At 45.5% G+C, this 19,573-nt stretch overlaps 1 protein-coding gene across 7 annotated transcripts in view; it reads left to right on the forward strand.

Moving 5' to 3' along the window:
* The first annotated feature begins 213 nt into the window (after window positions 1–213).
* ide (insulin-degrading enzyme) overlaps window positions 214–19,573 on the forward strand; it is a 233,845-nt gene continuing 214,485 nt past the window's right edge. The window contains exons 1-4 of one of the 7 annotated variants that reach the window (XM_072479084.1): window positions 214–353; window positions 5,998–6,182; window positions 13,503–13,710; window positions 15,974–16,143. In XM_072479084.1, coding sequence (XP_072335185.1) covers window positions 340–353; window positions 5,998–6,182; window positions 13,503–13,710; window positions 15,974–16,143 — 577 coding nt within the window. In that variant the 5' untranslated portion in view covers window positions 214–339. Of the gene's footprint in view, window positions 354–418; window positions 778–889; window positions 908–1,403; window positions 1,422–5,997; window positions 6,183–13,502; window positions 13,711–15,973; window positions 16,144–19,573 lie in introns of those variants that run through there. The other 6 variants (XM_072479086.1, XM_072479085.1, XM_072479082.1 and 3 more) reach the window with 6 other exon arrangements.

The raw sequence follows: 19,573 nt of genomic DNA on the forward strand, positions 1-19,573 counted from the left end.
AAAAGGTCTGGCTGCATCTGTGGAGAGAGGAACATAGTTTTTAAAAATAAATTTAGTCTGCCCAATTCATTTTTTCCAATTAAGGGGCAATTTAGCGTGGCCAATCCACCTAGTCTGCACATCTTTGGATTGTAGGGGCGAAACCCACGCGAGAGGAACATAGTTAATATTTCGAGCCCCTACTTTTTCACCCAGATTTCAGCGTTAAATGGGCTCCTAGGAACAGTGACAAACCTCTCAACATTGGCTTCAAAACCCGGCCACTTAAATTGTGTAAGCTGAGGGCAAAGCAATGGCAGTGACAAGGATTTGAATGGAACGAAGCATTAATAAAGCCGGATGTATGACGTATGGTGAGTTTAACTCCATGAGTATGGAACAAAGATTCTATTGTGATGACATCAGCACGGGCGTTATATAGACGGTGATATCAGCTTTATTGTGAGGTCACACACGGTGAGGGGCGATATTACCGGTTGTAGCGCAGGTGGCTGCAGGTCAGTGGCCCCTTCCCCATCCGACCCCCTCCTGGGTGTGCGGGGACAGCCAGGAGTCGGCGCACACCGAGCGAGGGCCGTTCGACAGGACACGGTCTTTTGAGAGGACGCTGGCGGGTTGAAGTGAGTAAGATCGCGTCGCCTCGGACCGTCCCCGTTCGAGGTTCTGGTCTCCCCTCACACACCCCCACCGGGGTTAAAGTGGGTGGCCGAGTGAAAAGTTGCAGGTGGACATGCAATGTGTGCGGCGCCTCCTGCAGCTCTCGTCTCGGTGCCAGCGGTAAGTGCGCGGGTGGAACGCGCGGCGCCGGGTGACGGTTCAGAATGGCGGGGGCTGGGCCTTCTTTCCCCGCAGGCCAGATGGATGCGTCAAGGCCGCCATGAGGCGGGCGGAGAGTCAAGTCGAAGGGGTGAAGGTCATTTTGTTGGGGTGAATACTCTGGCGGGGGGTAGGCAGCTGTTCCAGGGCTAAGCGGCCCACCCAGGACCCGCAGTAAACCGGCTTTGGGCCTTTGGTGATGTTTCGGGGAGAAGCGGCCGTTAAAGGTGGCCGCACTTGGCCATTCCGGGAGCGTCCCGAGGATTGGGAACTGAATTGCGTGTTAACAAGTTTGGGCAGTGTTGCACCCCAGGACGGAATGATTGAGTTCCCTCTGGAGTGCCCCATTCCATAAGTTTGTGTTTCTTTCACCATGAATGGGCATTTTGTTGCAGTCTTATGCCTGCCTTTTGACTCACGGTGTTTTTTTTTTACACGGTGGCTTTTTTTTTCCATTTATAATATAATTCACTGAGAAATTTGAGAAGATTTTGTGCAGTGATTTTATTTAGTGAGTAGCTGAATGAGCTTGGCCAACCCATTCTTCAACCCCCCCCATTCAACGGGATTTAGTCAAAGTTGTAACATTTAAGCGGTGGAAGAAGGTCAGTAGATTTATAGACATTTACAACACCTGTAGCCAAATTCCCTTTGTACGAATAATCCGCAACTCTTCTGCTAGTGCAACCCAAAACTCATTGTACTGCCCTGATGGTTCCATGCTGTTCCGATCTCCCTGGCTTTAAATGTTTATTGCCTTTGTTGTTACGTTGTGGTGGCTTTAGCCTTAACAGCTATTCGATGTGGCAAAGCATTGCATTTCCCTCAACTTCGCATAGCAAAATTTAGTTTAATCTTTGTCCTCCCTCGTGATACCAATTCTCTCTCATTTTTTTTGTGCAATGTTTGCGCATCTGAATATGTTATACTTCCGCACAAGTCGACAAAGAAGATTTTACTATCAAATCTAGGGCAGCATGGTGGCACAGTGATTAGCACTACTGCCTCACAGCGTCAGGGACCCGGGTTCAATTCTGACCTTGCATGCCTGTCTGTGTGGAGTTTGCATGTGTTCTCAGTGTTTATGTGGATTTCCGCTTGGGTGCTCCAGTTTCCTCCCTCCACTTAACAGCCCAAAGGTTAAGTGCATTGGCCATGCTAAATTGCCCCTTAGTGCCCAGAGATGTGTGCAGGTTGGGCCGAGGTTGAGTGCTCTTTCAGGGGGCTGCTGCAGGCCTGATGGGCCGAATGGCCTCATTCTGCATTGCAGAGATTCTAATCTAACTGAAACCTACTGCTGGTTGGCCTCACCCATCAAGAAGAGTCAGTTATTTGTTTCCCTCCTAGATTTCGGAAAATATTTCTTGTGACAATCATCAGATGAACTATTTTACTTTTGCTTGGTAGGCTTGAGTGATCTGGTATGGGGTATAAGTTCTGTTGTCCTGGTCAGTTGCATGGTCTGCTGTGCTGTTACAGAGGACTTGATGTGCCTCTGGTACCGACTGAATCCAGGTTCTCAAACAGCTGTTTGACCAGTGGATACGATTTTGTGTTTAGACAACAGTGAACTTTTTGTTATAAGCAAGAATTTAAAATGGTATACAGGACAGAGAATCAGTACCCTCCGCTGCCACATCCTGTGTCACTTGTACGTTTCACCATCTGATGCAAAATGCACCAGGAAAAAGATTCATATTTTTATCAGCAAATTTCTTAAATTATCCAAAAGTGAAAGTTGGCTATCCCCACCCCCCATCCCACCTTTACTGCCTCAGTGAATTAGAATTTATGCTCCTTTTTGAAGTAAATTTGTTTTTAAACAATACTAAATGTGTACAAATATGCCATCAGCTTCAGTATGAAGCTCTTTTGGCATTGCAATTTAAATTCGGCTTGGCATTGCAGTTTAAATTCGGCTTTGAACGTGTTAATTTTACTGAGTAAATTGTCTGAAAAGAACATTTTTTAAAATTGAGATTTGAATCTGAAGTCACTGCCTTCCGCTCTCTCCTTAGTAAATTATGTAAAATCCGTATGTGTTTTTTACTATTGCAATTTCATTTAATTAGGAAAAAAATATTTTTCTGTAAATAGTGATTTCTAAATGAAGGATCAGAACCTGAAGTTTTTTGCAGTGATTCAAGAAGAAGGTCGGCCACTGCCTCCCAAGGCATGAGCAGCAACTACTAGTCTTGCCAGTGATATTTGTTCCCAGCTACTGTTATTCTGCAAGAGTGACCCTTGGCTTTTGTTCACTTGCCATTTTAATTCACTGACCCACCACCACTCTGACCTCTCTTGTCCTCTACCACCTACATTTATTTTGCATATTCAAGGATGTGGGCATTGCTGACAGGTTCAGCATTTATGGTCTATCTTTAATTGCCATTTAGATGATGGTGAGCTGCTGCTATCTAGGTGGTGAAGGAACACCCACAATGCTTTAGGAAAGAGTTCCTGGACTTTTTGACCCAGTAAAGAATTTCACTATAGTTCTAAGTCCAGATGGTGTCTAACTTGGAGTTGATGTTCCCATGTATCTGCTGCCCTTGTTTTCTGAGGTGGTTAAGGTTTTGGGTTTGGAATGTGCTCTGCAAGGAGCCTTGATGGTTTACTGCAGTGCATCTTGGTAAGTGGTACATACTGCAGCCGCAATGGTGGGGATAGGGTCCCAATTGAGCATCTAGCTTGTCATGGATGGTGGATGGTGTCAGATGTTTGTGTCAGACGTTTGAGTATTGGCGCTGCAGTCATCCAGGCAAATGGAGAGCATTCCATCACACTTGTGCCTTGTAGATGGTGGTCAGGTGAAAGGGAGTCGGGAGACGTGCTACTTTGCAAAATACTGTCCCTTGGCCTGCTCCTGCAGCTGTATTCTTTACATGGCCACTTAAGTTTATAATCACTGGTATCCCATAGGATTTTAATTGTGGAGGATTCGATGATGGTAATGGCACTGAATATCAAGGGGCTGTGGTCAAACCTTTCTCTTGTTGGGGATATTCATTGCACAGCACTTGTGTAACATTAACGTTCCTGGCTGTTTTCAGCCCAAACCTAAATGTTCATGTTTTGTTGCATGTGGGTGCAGAATGCTTAATTATCTAAAGAGTTACAAATGTACGGTATTCTGTCCCATCATAAGAAAATATCAAAGCTTCTGACATTTTCTTTAAAAAAAATAAATGTAGAGTACCCAATTCATTTTTTCCAATTAAGGGGCAATTTAGCGTGTTCAATCCACCTACCTTGCACATCTTTGGGTTGTGGGGGCGAAACCCACGCAAACACGGGGAGAATGTGCAAACTCCACACGGGCAGTGACCCAGAGCCGGGATCGAACCTGGGACCTCGGCGCCGTGAGACTGCACTGCGCCACCGCGCTGCCCAGCTTCTGACAGTTTCTGATGGAAGATAGGTAATTGCTGAAGCAGCTGAAGATGCTTGTCCTAAGATATCGCCCAGAGGAAATCCTGCAGTGATGAACTGAGGTCCAGATGATTGGCCTCTTTGTCCGTGTTTGGACCAAGAATGTAATGAGCTTGGAGCTGAGACAGCCCCAACTGCTGCTTGGTATCACTGTCAATAACAGCCCACTGTCAGAGGGTTAAGAATAAACCATAATGTTGTGGGTCAGGAGTCACACAGAGGCTAGACCGAATAATAATAATCTTTATTGTCACAAGTAGGCTTACATTAGCGCTGCAATGAAGTTACTGTGAAAAGCCCCTAATCGCCACATTCTGGCGCCTGTTCGGGTACACAGAGGGAGAATTCAAAATGTCCAAATTACCGAACAGCATGTCTTTTGGGACTTGTGGGAGGAAACCGTAGCACCCGGAGGAATCCCGTGCAGACATGGGGAGAACGTGCAGTCTCTGCATAGACAGTGACCCAAGCCGGGAATCGAACCTGGGACCCTGGAGCTGTGAAGCAACAGTGCTAACCACGATGCTACCGTGCTGCTCTAGGGCGGCAGATTTCCTTCCCTTGCATTTATATAGAGCTTTTCGCAGCCATCTGAGATCTTAGTATTTTCAGACAATGAAGTACCTTTTTGAAGTATAGTCACTGTTGTAACGCGGGAACGTGAACTAAATGGTTTTTAGAGTAATTTGGTAGTTTTATGGCCATCATTATGGAGGCTAGCTTTTATCCCAGATTTATTTAATAAATTGGATTTAATTTTCTTCAGCTACTGTGATGGGATTTGAACTTGTGTTTCTGGATCATTATTCCCCTGGATGCAATAACATTACTACTACACTACCCTTCCACTATGCAGCTTGAGGAATTGATTCTCTCTTTTTATTAGATATTTTACAACTATCCAGTGTCAACATTATGTTCCACAATTTCAAATTATAACCATTGTTTTCAGTTTTGGGGCAGCAGGTGCTGTCAATGATGCTGCCTTTGTCATTTACCTCATTGAATAATCTTTCATTTATTTTCTTATCCCACTCCCATCATCTTTATCCATGCATCAAAAATGTCTTTTGTCATTTAACACTCCTATCCGCCACCCTTTCACAGACTTGTGTTTTTCTTCTTTCTTTGCCTTTACATAAGTTATTGGGAGAGTTTCAGCTTGTCCTGTCCGATCAGATTTCTTCTATTTAGAGGGTTTTTAAACACACAATTTATTGGCACTTTGAGTACCCAATTCTTTTTTGTCCATGAAGTGACAATTAAGTGTGGCCAATTCGCCTACCCGGCACGTCTTTTTGGGCTGTGGCCTACTCACCTACCCTGCACATCTTTTGGGTTGTGGGGTGAGACCCATGTCGACAGAGAGACTGTGCAAACTCCACATGGACAGTGACCCGGGGCTGGGGTCGAACACGGTGCCGTGAGGCAGCAGTGCTAACCACCGTGCCGTCCGCAATTATTGGATTTCTGAGTCATTTCTTGAATGACATTGACCTTACATTATTGCACCAAAATTTACCTTGATATTTGTTCCTGCTTTTAGTTTTAAAAAGCTTTCTTCAATCAAAATATTTGCTTGTAATTTAATACAAATTTCTTGGAGCAACTGCATCCAATAATGTCTACAGATGATAGCACTTTCAATTTCAGATGCTATTTTCTGTATGTTTGTACATACGCCAATAGTTTTACTGCAGTACTAGTAGAGTAATTCAATATATTTACTGAACTGTTTCTCATTTGAAGCAAGCAGCCAACAAGAAACCTGAGAATGAATAATCCAGCTATCAAGACAATAGTGACTGATGTTATCAAATCTCCTGAGGATAAGCGTGAATATCGTGGATTGGAACTTTCTAATGACATCCGTGTGTTACTTGTTCATGATCCCACAACTGACAAGTCCTCTGCAGCCCTGGATGTTCACATTGGTATAAAATCTTTCCATCTTTTCTCCATAGCAAGTAAAACATTAATAGTTCTTCTCTGTGCTTGTTTCCTTTGTTAAACATTAATTATTTCAGTAAAACTGTACTCCAGTCAACAATTAAGTCATGTTCATAGCTGTTGTTGTTCAGTTTTTCGTTATTCAGTTTTTCATTATTAACCCATTGGAGATTATGACACTCCGCTTTGTTGAGCTGCAGTTTCTTCCAGTTAAACTGTGGAAAAGCAGAACTCTTATCTTTGCCCCCTCAAATGGTCTGCACCCTTGTCACTGATTCCCTCCCTGGCCACTAAGTAGGCTGTTTGCAGTCTGTGTGCCCTACCTGACCCTGAGTTGTGCTTTAGCCCCATATCTTCCATCGCCATCATTGCTAACTTTGCAGCAGCATTGTATGCCTTCATCTCATCCTGCGCCAATAAGCTGTTGAAGCATTTATCCCTGCCTTTTTCCATTTCCCATACCTGGCTCTTCAAACACTGGCCAGCCTTCCATCATCCATACTCTGTAGATTGAAATTGATCCAAAACTTTGCTATCCATGTTTGGCCTGTACCAAGTTCTGGTCACTATCACACTTGTCCTTGTTGGCCTTCATTAGTTTCAGTTTTCCAAACACCGTTCAAACCTCTTTTATTGCCTCCTTCGCCTCCCTTATTTCTGTAACCATTTCCAGTCCTCCAACTCTGTCCACCCAGAGCTCTCCGCTCCTCCAGAGTTCTCCGCTCCTCCAACTTTGGCCTCTTGTGCAATCCTCGACTCCCTTTGCCCCACCATTGCTGGCTGTGTCTTGTTTTACCAGCTGGCTGTGTCTTTTTTTACCATCTCGACTCCACATCTGCTTGAATATGTAACACACTTACATTTTTTAAAAATAAAATAAATTTAGAGTACCCAATTCATTTTTTCCCATTAAGGGACAATTTGGCGTGTACAATCCACCTACCTTGCACATCTTTGGGTTGTGTTGGCGAAACCCACTCAAACACTGGGAGAATGTGCAAACTCCACACGGAGAGTGACCCAGAGCCTGGGTCAAACCTGGGACCTCGGCGCCGTCAGACTGCAGTGCTGCCACTGCTGCCCCTACATTTTTTTATATAATTGTATTCAAATTTGCCATCCTTTAGTATATTTGTAAGAATCTCTCCCCCTTAAGGAAAAATTACTTTCCACTGGGGTTGGATTATTTTCAGTTTGTTAATTACTACGTTATGATTTGGATCTCAAATCTTTTTTCTTTATAATAATAATAATCGCTTATTGTCACAAGTAGGCTTCAATGAAGTTACTGTGAAAAGCCCCTAGTCGCCACATTCAGGCGCCTGTTTGGGGAGGCCGGTACAGGAATTGAACCCGCGCTGCTGGCCTTGTTCTGCATTACAAGCCAGCTATTTAGCCCACTGTGCTAAACCAGCCTATCTCCTATTTAGTAATCATCAGCTCTCTTTAACACAATTTTAGGTAATGAAATGTGTCAAATGTATTACAAAACACAATTACATGCTCTATAATGTCACAAGCCAGTGACGATGAGCAGGTTTCTATAATGTCACAAGCCAGTGACGCTGAGTAGGTTTCCGGTTGTTTCTGCCTGCTCTCCCCTTTGCCTTGTTTCCTGTCTGTGTGAGACTGTCACTTGTTCCCTCTTCCTGGAGTTGCACCCCCTGAGTTCCTCTCTTCTGCTTTGCTTTTCTCTCATGTGACCTCTGCTGTCTGCTTCTTTGGACCATACGCTTCCTCCATTTTTGTCTGGAGGTTGAGGCAAATATACTTGTGATGCTCCATGGAAAGATAACGCATTGTTACTTTCCAAATCAAACCTGTATTGTTTTGTTACAAATTTCATCTCGTGTCCATCTCCCTTGCCTTCTTGCTAAATAAATGTCTGTTGTTGTAAAATGACTACTCTTGTGCATGAGATTAGGCAGAATATAACAGCAAGGTGTTTCATCTGAAGGGTATAGCAGATGAACCAAATCTTTCAAACCCAAGTACAAGAAAGCAATCCGCAGCAGGAATCCTTCCTGGCATTTTTGTCATTGTCCTCCTCTCTCCTTCCCCACCTATCCATGGGGTCCTGAGGCCAACCATAACATCTCTAACACCTTTAACAATGATTGAGAGATGCCACCTTTTTCAATTTCTTGCAATAGTTGGTTGCATTAAATCATTCACCTTTTTGATTAATTCCATGTGTTCTTGATATTTGCACCCAAATGTTTGTCGAGGAAAATGATTTGAATAACTTAGATTCGTAACAAGTTGCACTCAGCGATACAGTGATAGGTGCCTATCCCTTTGCCAGTGCTCCCAATTTCATATGTTCCGCATTGCTGGATTTTAAGCAGAAGATAGATTACTTTTCACAAAAGAACAAGCTCACCAAAAAATCCTAGTGATGTATTATGCACTGACTGGCAATGCAATCAGCTCTGGGTGGAGGCCATCGAATAGATCCGATGGGAAGGTGCAGGTGTGCAAAGATCAGTGAAAGCAGAGCAATATAGATTTCTCCTTTTCCATCCTCCACCACCCTTTCCAAAAAAATGAAATAAGAAAAGCATTTCCTATGTTTAAGAATGTTGAATATGCTTCTTTGACTGAAATTCGTAATAATCCGATTAGTGTAGAAATGTTGAACAATTGATTAGAAGCTAGTTGGCTTGTAAACCTGTCTTCATTTTGGTGTGATAAGTAACAACTGAGGCGAGGGAATTAAATGTATGCAATGGAATAAAACAGATCAAAAAACGTAAATGTTCTGTTGAAACCTTTTGGTACTAACAGTCAATTTTGAGACCTCCTCCTATTTGTGGCCACACTCCCATCGGGACCTCCTACAACAGTCTAACCCACCTGACTAACCCCTCCCCAAACCCGAACCTCTTCAGCACCTCCCACAGGTACCCCTACTCTACCCTATCAAAGGCTTTCTCAGCGTCCATCGCCACCACTATCTCGACCTCCCCCTCCCTCGCCGGCATCATGATAACGTTCAAAAGCCTCCGCACATTCGCATTCAACTGTCTCCCCGTCACAAACCCCGTCTGGTCTTCATGGATGATCTGCGGCACACAATCCTCAATCCTCGTGGCTAAGACCTTCGCCAGCACCTTGGCATCTACATTTAGCAAGGAAATCGGTCTGTAAGACCCACCTTGCAGGGATCCTTGTCCCGCTTCAGGATCAAGGAGATCAGTGCCCGGGACATCGTCGGGGGTAAAAAAGCCCCCCCTCCCTTGCCTCATTAAAGGTCCTAACTAACAGCGGGCCCAACAGGTCCATATATTTTTTAAAGAACTCGACCGGGAAACAGTCCGGCCCCGGAGCCTTCCCCGCCTGCATGCTTCCTATCCCTTTGATCAGCTCCTCCAGCCCAATCGGGGCCCCCAGTCCCGCCACCAGTCCCTCTTCCACCTTTGGAAACCTCAATTGGTCTAGGAAACGGCCCATCTCTCCCTCCTCCCGTGTGGGCTCGGATCGGTACAATTCCTCGTAGAAGTCCCTGAAGACCCCATTGATGCCAACCCCACTCTGCACCACGCTCCCTCCCCTGTCCTTAACTCCCCCGATCTCCCTAGCTGCGTCCCGCTTCCGAAGCTGATGCGCCACCATCTGGCTTGCCTTTTCCCCATACTTGTAGACCGCCCCCCTGGGCCTTCCTCCACTGCACCTCCGCCTTCCTGGTGGTCACCAGGTCGAATTCGGCCTGGAGGCTGCGCCTCTTCCTCGACAATCCTTCCTCAGGCTCTTCCGCATACCTCCTGTCTACCCTCACCATCTCCCCCACCAGCCTCTCCCTCTCCCCCCCCGCTCCCTCCGCTCCTTGTGGGCCCTAATGGAGATTAGCTCTCCCCTCACCACCGCCTTCAGTGCCTCCCATACCATCCCCACTCGGACCTCCCCGTTGTCGTTGGTCTCCAAGTACCTCTCTATACATCCTCGGACCCGCTCGCTCACCACCTCGTCCGCCAACAGCCCCACCTCCAAGCGCCACAGCAGGCGCTGGTCCCCCTCCTCCCCATCTCCAAGTCCACCCAATGCGGGGCGTGGTCCGAAATGGCTATTGCCGAATACTCGGTATCCTCTACTCTCGCTATCAGTGCCCGACTCAAAATGAAAAAGTCGATTCGAGAATAAGCCTTATGGACATGTGAGAAGAATGAAAATTCCCTATCCCCCGGCCTTGCAAATCTCCAAGGGTCCACCCCTCCCATTTGGTCCATAAATCCCCTCCACACTCTAGGCACCGCCGGCTTCCTACCCGTCCTAGACCTGGAGTGATCCGGTGCCGGAACCAACACCGTTAAAGTCTCCCCCCATTATCAGGCCCCCCACTTCCAAGTCTGGGATCCGACCCAACATACGCCGCATAAAACCCGCATCGTCCCAGTTCGGAGCATACACATTGACCAGTACCACCCTCTCTCCCTGCAACTTGCCACTTACCATTACGTACCTACCGCCATTATCTGCCACAATGCTCGACGCCTCGAACGACACCTTCTTTCCCACCAAGATCGCCACCCCTTGATTTTTGGCATCGAGCCCCAAGTGAAACACCTGACCTACCCACCCTTTCCTCAGTCTTACCTGGTCTGCCACCTTCAGGTGTGTCTCCTGGAGCATAACCACGTCTGCCTTGAGCCCCTTCAGCTGCACGAACACGCGGGCCCGCTTAACCGGCCCATTCAGTCCCCTTACATTCCAGGTTGTCAGCCGGATCAGGGGGCTACCCCCCCCCCCCCCCCCCCTCTCCCGCCGACTAGCCATGACTACTCCTCGGCCAGCCACGTGCCCGCACCCCACACCCGGCCCGTTCCCCACAGCGGCATACCCTCGTCTCGACCCCCCCCCCCCCAGTCTTCAGCGTGGGGAAAAAAGCCCGCGCTCTCCATCTACCAGGCCCTGCCACCAACCAAAACAGTGCCCAACCTGCCCCATCCACCCTCCCCAACCCAAAAGAGAAAAACACAGAGAAAAAGAAACCCAAAACAACGCAAAGGCCCCCCCCCCGAACAATAAATAGGCATAGCATATCCACCGCAGTCCCCAATCGCCCATCCCAACCCTCAGTATGTGTCCAGCTTCTCAGCCTGAACAAAGGCCCACGCCTCCTCCGGAGACTCAAAAGTAATGGTGCCGGTCCTTGTAGGTAACCCACAGTCGCGCCAACTGCAACATGCCAAACTTCACCCCCTTCCTGTGCAGCACCGCCTTTGTTCAGTTGTACCCGGCCCTCCTCTTCGCCACCTCCGCACTCCAGTCCTGGTATATCCGAACCTCCGCGTTCTCCCACCTGCTGCTCTTCTCCTTCTTGGCCCACCTGAGCACACACACACGATCGACGAACCGATGGAACCGCACCAGCGCCGCCCGCGGAGGCTCGTTAGCCTTGGGCCTCCTCGCCAACACTATGGGCCCTGGAAGGACCCCGCTCCAATCAGCGAGTTCAACATGGTGACCACAAAGGCCCCCACGTCCAGCCCCTCCGGGAGGCCCAGAATCCGCAGATTCTACTGCCTCGACCGATTCTCCATCTCCTCGAACCGCTCCTGCCATTTCTTGTGGAGCGCCTCGTGCGCCTCCACCTTTACCACCAGGCCTAAGATCTTGTCCTCATTGTCAGAGATCTTTTGTCGAGCCTCTCTGATCGCCACCCCCTGGGCCGTCTGTGTCTCCAGCAGCTTATCAATAGAAGCCTTCATTGGCACCAGCAGGTCCGTTTTAATCTCTCTGAGGCAGCGCTGGATACTCTCCTGTTGCTCCTCCGCCCACTGCCTCCACACTGCCTGGTCTCCGCCCGCCGCCATTTTGTCCTTCTTCCCTCCCTTCTTCGGGTCCACCACCACCTTTTTTGTCGCCCCGCTCCTAGTTAAAGCCAAAAACTGACGGGGAGCTATTATTAACTCCTTCCCAACCGGGAAACATCGAAAAAGTGCCCTTGGGGGCCCTGAAAAGAGCCCAACAGTCCGTTTTTGCGGGAGCCGCTGAATGTGCGACTTAGCTCCGCATAGCCGCAACCGGAAGTTTCGAGAGGGAATCCTTTTTGCAGTGTTCGCTTCACCAATCTGTCCCAAAAAGTCTGTGGAAACTCCTGAAAAAGGTCTGAGAGTCCGTTCCAGACGGGAGCTGCCGAATGCGCGACCTACTCCTCCATGGCAGTCACCGGAAGCCTCGTCCCCGCTTCTTCAATGGCCTTGGTAGATCTTTTCACAGTTATTCCCTCTGCTGCAAGTCAGCTTGCAGCCTTTAAGCTTGACCTTCCCCCGCCTACATGCTGGAAGAGGCTTTTGTCTCAGCCAAATCTTTCACTGGTTCTGCCGGGTCTGTAACCAAGAGACATACCATTCCCGGGCGACACTGTCGGGGGAATGTTGCAGTCTTCTTCCCACAGTGGGAAATGTCGAACAGATGCCGTTGGGGGCCCTGTAAAGAGCCCAAAAGTCCGTTCCAAGCGGGAGCTACCGAACATGTGACCTAGCTCTGCATAGCCGCACCCGGAAGTCTCCCAATATTTTATTTTTAAGATTACGGAAAGAATGATTCTCTCCAGAAGTGATTGCATGAAAAAATAGGGCTTTGGTATTTCTAAAACAAAACTTTAATTATGAATACAACCAATTTCACAACCAAAAGAACAGCCTACAAATTATCCCTTTAACACAACTATGCAATTTCCTATTAAAAACAAGAAAATAAACTTCTAGTTCTTAATATAGCTTACAATTAGCAGTGCATAGAGTAATTATTGCTTCATAAAACAGATTTGGCTTAGTTTGGAACCCCTTAGTTTGGAACTATCGAACGTGGAAGAAATTGTGGTCTCGGGAGTCAGACGGACCAGAACACAGCTTCTCTCTCTCTCTCTCTCTCTCTCTCTCTCTCTCTCTCTCTCTCTCTCTCTCTCTCTCTCTCTCTCTCTCTCTCTCTCTCTCTCTCTTTTCTGCTATTCCCTAGAAGCAAAACAAATTCCTTTTCAAAAACCATGATCGGGGGAAGAAAAAAGGAGAGAAAAAAAGTACTCCATTTATAAAATAAAACTATACTATTCAAATTGCCATAAATTAGTAATTTTGAAAAATGTATTCATCCCACTTTTATGTTCTAAAAATATACCAATATCCTTTTTTGTAACTTGGACAGCTTTTTGAGCCAATTTCATTGTCCCAGTTGTGTCTTCTATGTTTTGAAAAAAGATGCTCTTCCATTATTTCGAATGGCATAAGAAACTTCAAGATGAAGCAATAACTTCAGATGTCTGCAGTTCTAAACTTTATGATCTCATTTTTATTGGTTTTCAGGCTCCTTGGCAGATCCCAAAGAGATACCTGGACTTGCCCACTTTTGTGAACATATGCTTTTCTTGGGGACTGAAAAGTATCCAAAGGAAAATGAATACAGTCAATTCCTCAATGAACATGCTGGAAGTTCAAATGCATTCACCAGTGGAGAACATACCAACTATTATTTTGATGTATCAAACGAGCATTTGGAGGGTGCCCTGAATCGGTAAATAAATGAATATAGTTTCAAGTTTCTCCCCTTCCTATGTGCGCTCACCTACCCGCTTGCTGGAACGGACTCTCGGACCTTTTTCAGGAGTTTCCACAGACTTTTTGGGGCAGATTGGTGAAGCGAACACTGCCAAAAGGATTCCCTCTCGAAACTTCCGGTTGCGGCTATGCGGAGCTAAGTCGCACATTCAGCGGCTCCCGCAAAAACGGACTTTTGGGCTCTTTTCAGGGCCCCCAAGGGCATTTTTTCGATGTTTCCCGGTGTGGGAAGGAGTTCATAATAGCTCCCCGTCAGGTTTTGGCTTTAACTAGGAGCGGGGCGACAAAAAAAGGTGGTGGTGGACCCGAAGAAGGGAGGGAAGAAGGACAAAATGGCGGCGGGCGGAGACCAGGCAGCGTGGAGGCAGTGGGCGGAGGAGCAACAGGAGGGTATCCAGCGCTGCCTCAGATGTGTTCTACATTATTGCTATATACTTTGTGTCAAGGTCTCGTCTTGCTAGATATCCCCTGGCCGCCTATCCCCAGGCTTGGATGAAGAGTCTGACTATGATGCTACTCTTTGTTGTTTGAGAAATGGGACAGCTTGGGCGGCATGGTAGCACATTGGTTAGCACTGCTGCCTACGGTGCTGAGGACCTGGGTTCAATCCCGGCCCTGGGTCACTTCGTGTGGAGTTTGCACATTTTCTTTGTCTGCGTGGATTTCACCCCCACAACCCAAAGTTGTGCATGACAGGTGGATTGGCCATGCTAAATTGCCCTTTTAATTGGAAAAAAATAATTGGGTACTAATTTACATTTAAAAAAAAAAAAAGAGAAATGGGACACTTAATTTCAGTGTGTTTGGATGGGAAGTTCACCTGTTGGCAATGGATGTATATATTTTGTATTCCTGTTTAAACATGAATTCTGTAGTGTAATTTTCAACACCTTAATGCAGAGAGAATTTGTCCTACAATTTTTCCTATCTTCCTCTTATTTGTAATTATTGTTGTCTTGCAATTACATTTCTGTGCTGCAATTTAAAATGGAGGATAGCTTGAAAGAGGAGCACATTGCTTAGAGTCTGCCTAGCACAGTGCAGCTTGATAGGTACAATTCTTACATTTATTTATTTATTTTTGTGACATAAACCTGGATTTAGTGTCAAACATATATTGTGGTGAGAAATGTCATATCCTTTTTTGCCCAACGTCCAGTTAGTATTTCCTGATCAGAATTAGATTACCACCTTTTTAACAGACAGTAACCTGTTGAACATTGTGCTATTTTCATGGTGGATGTCAAGGGCAGACTGTAGCCAGAGCTGCTGCCTCCAGAAGCAGGCTCCAGACAGGCAAATGCAGAGCTCGGCAGGTTAGGAGACTCGCCTTTGTTCGCTGTAATATTGGCCCAATTCTCTAGAATCCCTACGGTCCATTTGGCCTATTGGATCTGCATCCACCCTCTGAAAGAGCACCCTACTTAGCCTTTGGACACAAGGGGCAAATTTGCATGGCCAACTCACTGAACCTGCACATCTTTGGCTGTGGGAGGAAATCGGAGCACTGGGATCAAACCCGCGCAAACACAGAGAATGTGCAAACTTCACAGACAGCTTCCTGAGGTTGGAATCGAGCCCATGCCCCTGGCGCTGAGACAGAGCAGTATTAACCACTGTACAGCCCCTAAGTGTTGGGGAACCTGGCCCTTGCCACCCCTCCCATTTTTAAAATCCTGGTCCCTCTGTTCTGACATGGGCAGAGGCTTGTAAACCTGACCCTATGTTTATATTATTGGGATGTTACCATTAATGAATTGAATAGATTTATTTCTGTTCCCACCCATGCCCTTCATTAGTTACATACAACGCACATATTTAAGCAATCACTATTTCTTTTGAAAAAAAATTTAGAGTACCCAATTCATTTTTTCCAATTGAGGAGTAATTTAGCGTGGCCAATCCACCTACTCTGCACATCTTTGGGTTGTGGGGGCGAAACCCACGCAAACACGGTGAGAAAGTGCAAACTCCACACGGACAGTGACCCAGAGCCGGGATTGAACCTGGCACCTCAGCGCCATGAGGCAGCAGAGCTAACCACTGCGTCACCGTGCTGCCCCAAGCAATCACTATTTCTGCTTCAGATGTAAATCGTTTCAGTATTGATGACCTTTTGACACCGAATGTATAATAGAGCTTTCTTTAAACAGTTTTAGTGTGATGTGGGTGTACGTTTCTCGAAGCTGTGCTTATTAATTTTTTCCTTAAATGTCTAGGTTTGCCCAGTTTTTCCTTTGTCCTTTATTTGACGCCAGTTGTAAAGATAGAGAAGTCAATGCTGTTGACTCCGAGCATGAGAAAAATCTAATGAATGATGCTTGGCGACTGTTCCAGTTGGAGAAATCTACAGGCAACCCAGAACATCGTTTTAGTTCATTTGGAACAGGTTAGTATTTAGTACCAGTTGTGATGCATGGCCTGAAACATTTAGCTCTGCTTTTCGCTCCACACAGGTTGCCTGACCTACTGAGTATTTATAGCGATTTCTGTTTGCTTTATATTATTTGTCTTGACAGTGCTGTTAAAATGCATGTCACTGGGGCAGCACGCTGGCACAGTGGTTAGCACTGCTGCCTCATTGTGCTGAAGGCCTGGGTTCGATCCCAGCCCTGGGTCACCTCCGTATAGGAGTTTGCACATTCTCCCCGTGCCTGCACAACCCAAGATGAGCAGGGTAAGTTGAACTGTAGCGTACTTATCTAAAAAGTTATTGATTTTAATAAGTACCTAAATGCTGCAACACACTTGTCCAGTAACTTTAAATTTCAGCACAGCATATGACTCCTAAAACTATACACTCAGTCAGTTCCTAAATTTGTTTAATCAACAGCTCTCAACATTTTGATTAAAGGGACCTGAGTGGCTCTGGAAATATTCTGTTAACCATAAACACTGGTGGATTGATATAAACCCTTTGACAAAGCTTTGACAAAGGGTCATCTGGACTTGAAACATTAACTCTTTTCTGTCCCTACAGATGCTGCCAGACGTGCTGAGATTTTCCAGCATTTTCTCTTTGGTTTCAGATGGATTTTACTTTTATGGATTGATATAGAAATATGTGTGACAGAATCTGCTTCCTACGCATTATGGACCAATCTTATTGGTTGCTACTTCACCATTATAATTAATTCAGTCACATGATAACATGTAGAAATACCTCCGCTACTGCAAAACACAATTTCTATGCTTTTTAACATTTACCCTTTAGAACTGCATTTTGCTGCTCATGTTTGAAAGATAAGCCAGTTGTTATTGTATTTCAATTTTATTGACAACTGTGTAGTTAGGATCAAAATTAGTAACTTCTAGTCTTTACCATATGCTCGTCAACCTGTGCCTTAGATGTGTGCTTAAGTTGTCTCTACTCTTAACTTGCAACAGATTTTGTAATTGTCATTTCTGTCTCCTTAGCAAAGGAGGAAGAAATCAAGTTTAAAATGGTTTTTGAACTGTCTTTTTTCTTCTCCAGTGCGCTTTAATGCAGTGGATTAATTCAAAATCACGCAAACACCTGCAGACTCTTAACTCAGCTGTTTTTCGGGTTGGTGTGCTCTAAATTCAGAGTGGTTTCCGTGCTGACGAAACTGAGTATTTAAAAAGGATGCACAAGACTTTAAAGAAATCTGTGAAAATCAAGAAAGAGAAATTAAATAAATGAGTCATTGGATTTTTAAATGTTTTTTCCAAAGGGGCAATTTAGCACGACCAATCCACCTACCCTACATCGTTGGGTTGTGGGGTGAGACCCATGCAGACACTGGGAGAATGCGCAAACTCTAAACGGGAGTTTGCACCACCCGGGGCCAGGATCAAATCCGGGTCCCCGGCGCCGTGTTAAGTCATTGGATTTAAGAACTAAGCATTGTGGAACCATGTTTACAATAAGCATATTTTGCTGTAACTCGACTTCAGAAAGTATTTTTGAAGGATGTCTTGGTGTTTATGTGAAATGTAATGATCTTACAATGTACTCTAATCATTCTCCCCATATCTGCATGGGCCTCGCCCCCATAACACAAAAACATGTGCAGGGTAGGTGAATTGACCATGCTAAATTGTCCCTTAATTGGGAAACAAAAGAATTGGGTACTGCTAATTTATTAAACATAAAACAAATGTACTCTATGGTAGAACATTGTAGCTTCTCCTTCTTTAAAATAACCACCACCATTTCTTCTGGGAACACATTTAATTTAACATCAGACAGGTGATTACTTCTGAACAAAACTCATTTAGTCAGCAAGATATCAGGTGAAATCAAAATCCAGATGAACAGTTGCTGAATGATTTATCGGCTCTCTTGATTTCACTTCAGTGTCCACAGAGAATTATTTAATTGAACAAGCCGCTAAGAGAATGTGTATAAGTGCATGTCCTATTGACTATTTGTTGAATTGCCCATGGTTGTGATGAAAATACCCATGGTTGTGATGAAAAGAGTGCCCAATTCATTTTTTCCAATTAAGGGGCAATTTAGCGTGGCCTATCTGCCTAACCTGCACATCTTTTGGGTTGTGGGGTGAAACCCACGCAAACATGGGGAGAATGTGCAAACTCCACACGGACGGTGACCCAGAGCCGGGATCGAACCTGGGACCTCGGCGCCGTGTGTGGTTATGTAAATTGGGGATGCACTACAAGATTGGAGAAAGAATGCCTGCAGTTTCTCTGAAACTTTCTACTGAGTGTTAGCAACATTTTCTGTTAGTCACATTCACCCTCAGCCAATGGGAACAGTTTCTCCCTTCTCCCTATCTACTGTCTAGACCCTTCATGACCTATCAAATCTCCCTTGAAACTTTTCTTGAAGGAGAACCACTCTAGGTTCTCCAAACTGCAAGTAACAGAAGTCCATAATTTTTTTAGAACCATTCTCATGAGTTTTTTCTGTGACTCTAGTACAACCCCTGGTGAACTCTTCCTTTCTGTCATTCACTGCTATTTTGTTTCTATTACTCATCCAACATTCTCTGTGTTGTGCCTTTTTAATCCATGGGCTTCAGCTTTGCGGGCAAGCCTGTTATATGGCACTTTGTCAGACACCTTTTTTTGAGGTCTAGGACATCATATCAACCACATTAGTCTCATCAAACCTCTTGGTTACATGGTCAAAAACACAATCCTTATTGTCAGTTAAATATGAGTTGCATCTAACAAATCCTTAATTAATCCAAGTGACTACGTTTCTTTGAAATGGTACCATGGGTCTCTTATGTCTACTGAAAGGGCAGATTTATTTTGAAAGTGGGCAACTGCTCTCTTTGTCACTGCAATCTGAAGATATACTACATGTAATGTGCATGGTTGTAGCACAGCACCTCGAGCTATTGACCAAAAGCCTACCCAGGGACAATGGTTCCAACTAATTTTATTTTTTAGAAACATTAGGTCAATACCTGAGGAGGTTCAGGTTTCAAATGTGCCTTTAGTATACAAAGAATTACAGTACATCACAGGCCATCAGCCAGTGTTTAAGCTCCCACAAGAAACTCCAACCGTTTTAATCTAACTCAATCTGCATATTTGTTTATTTCCTAATGTATCATGAGATACAAGTTAAATTGAAATGCAAGCTGTGAGGACACAAGAGACTGCAGGTGATATAGACCGGTTAAGTGAATGGGAAAAGGTAGTTGATGGAAGATAATGTACAAGATAGGGCAGCACGGTAGCACCTGTGGCTAGCACTGAGGCTTCACAGCGCCAGGGTCCCAGGTTCGATTCCCCGCTGGGTCATTGTCTGTGCGGGATTCCACTGTCTCCCCGTGTCTGCGTGGGATTCCTCCGGGTGCTCTGGTTTCCTCCCACAGTCC

The sequence above is a fragment of the Scyliorhinus torazame genome, chromosome 16, assembly GCF_047496885.1.
Source record: "Scyliorhinus torazame isolate Kashiwa2021f chromosome 16, sScyTor2.1, whole genome shotgun sequence".
In the NCBI taxonomy this organism is placed as follows: domain Eukaryota; kingdom Metazoa; phylum Chordata; class Chondrichthyes; order Carcharhiniformes; family Scyliorhinidae; genus Scyliorhinus; species Scyliorhinus torazame.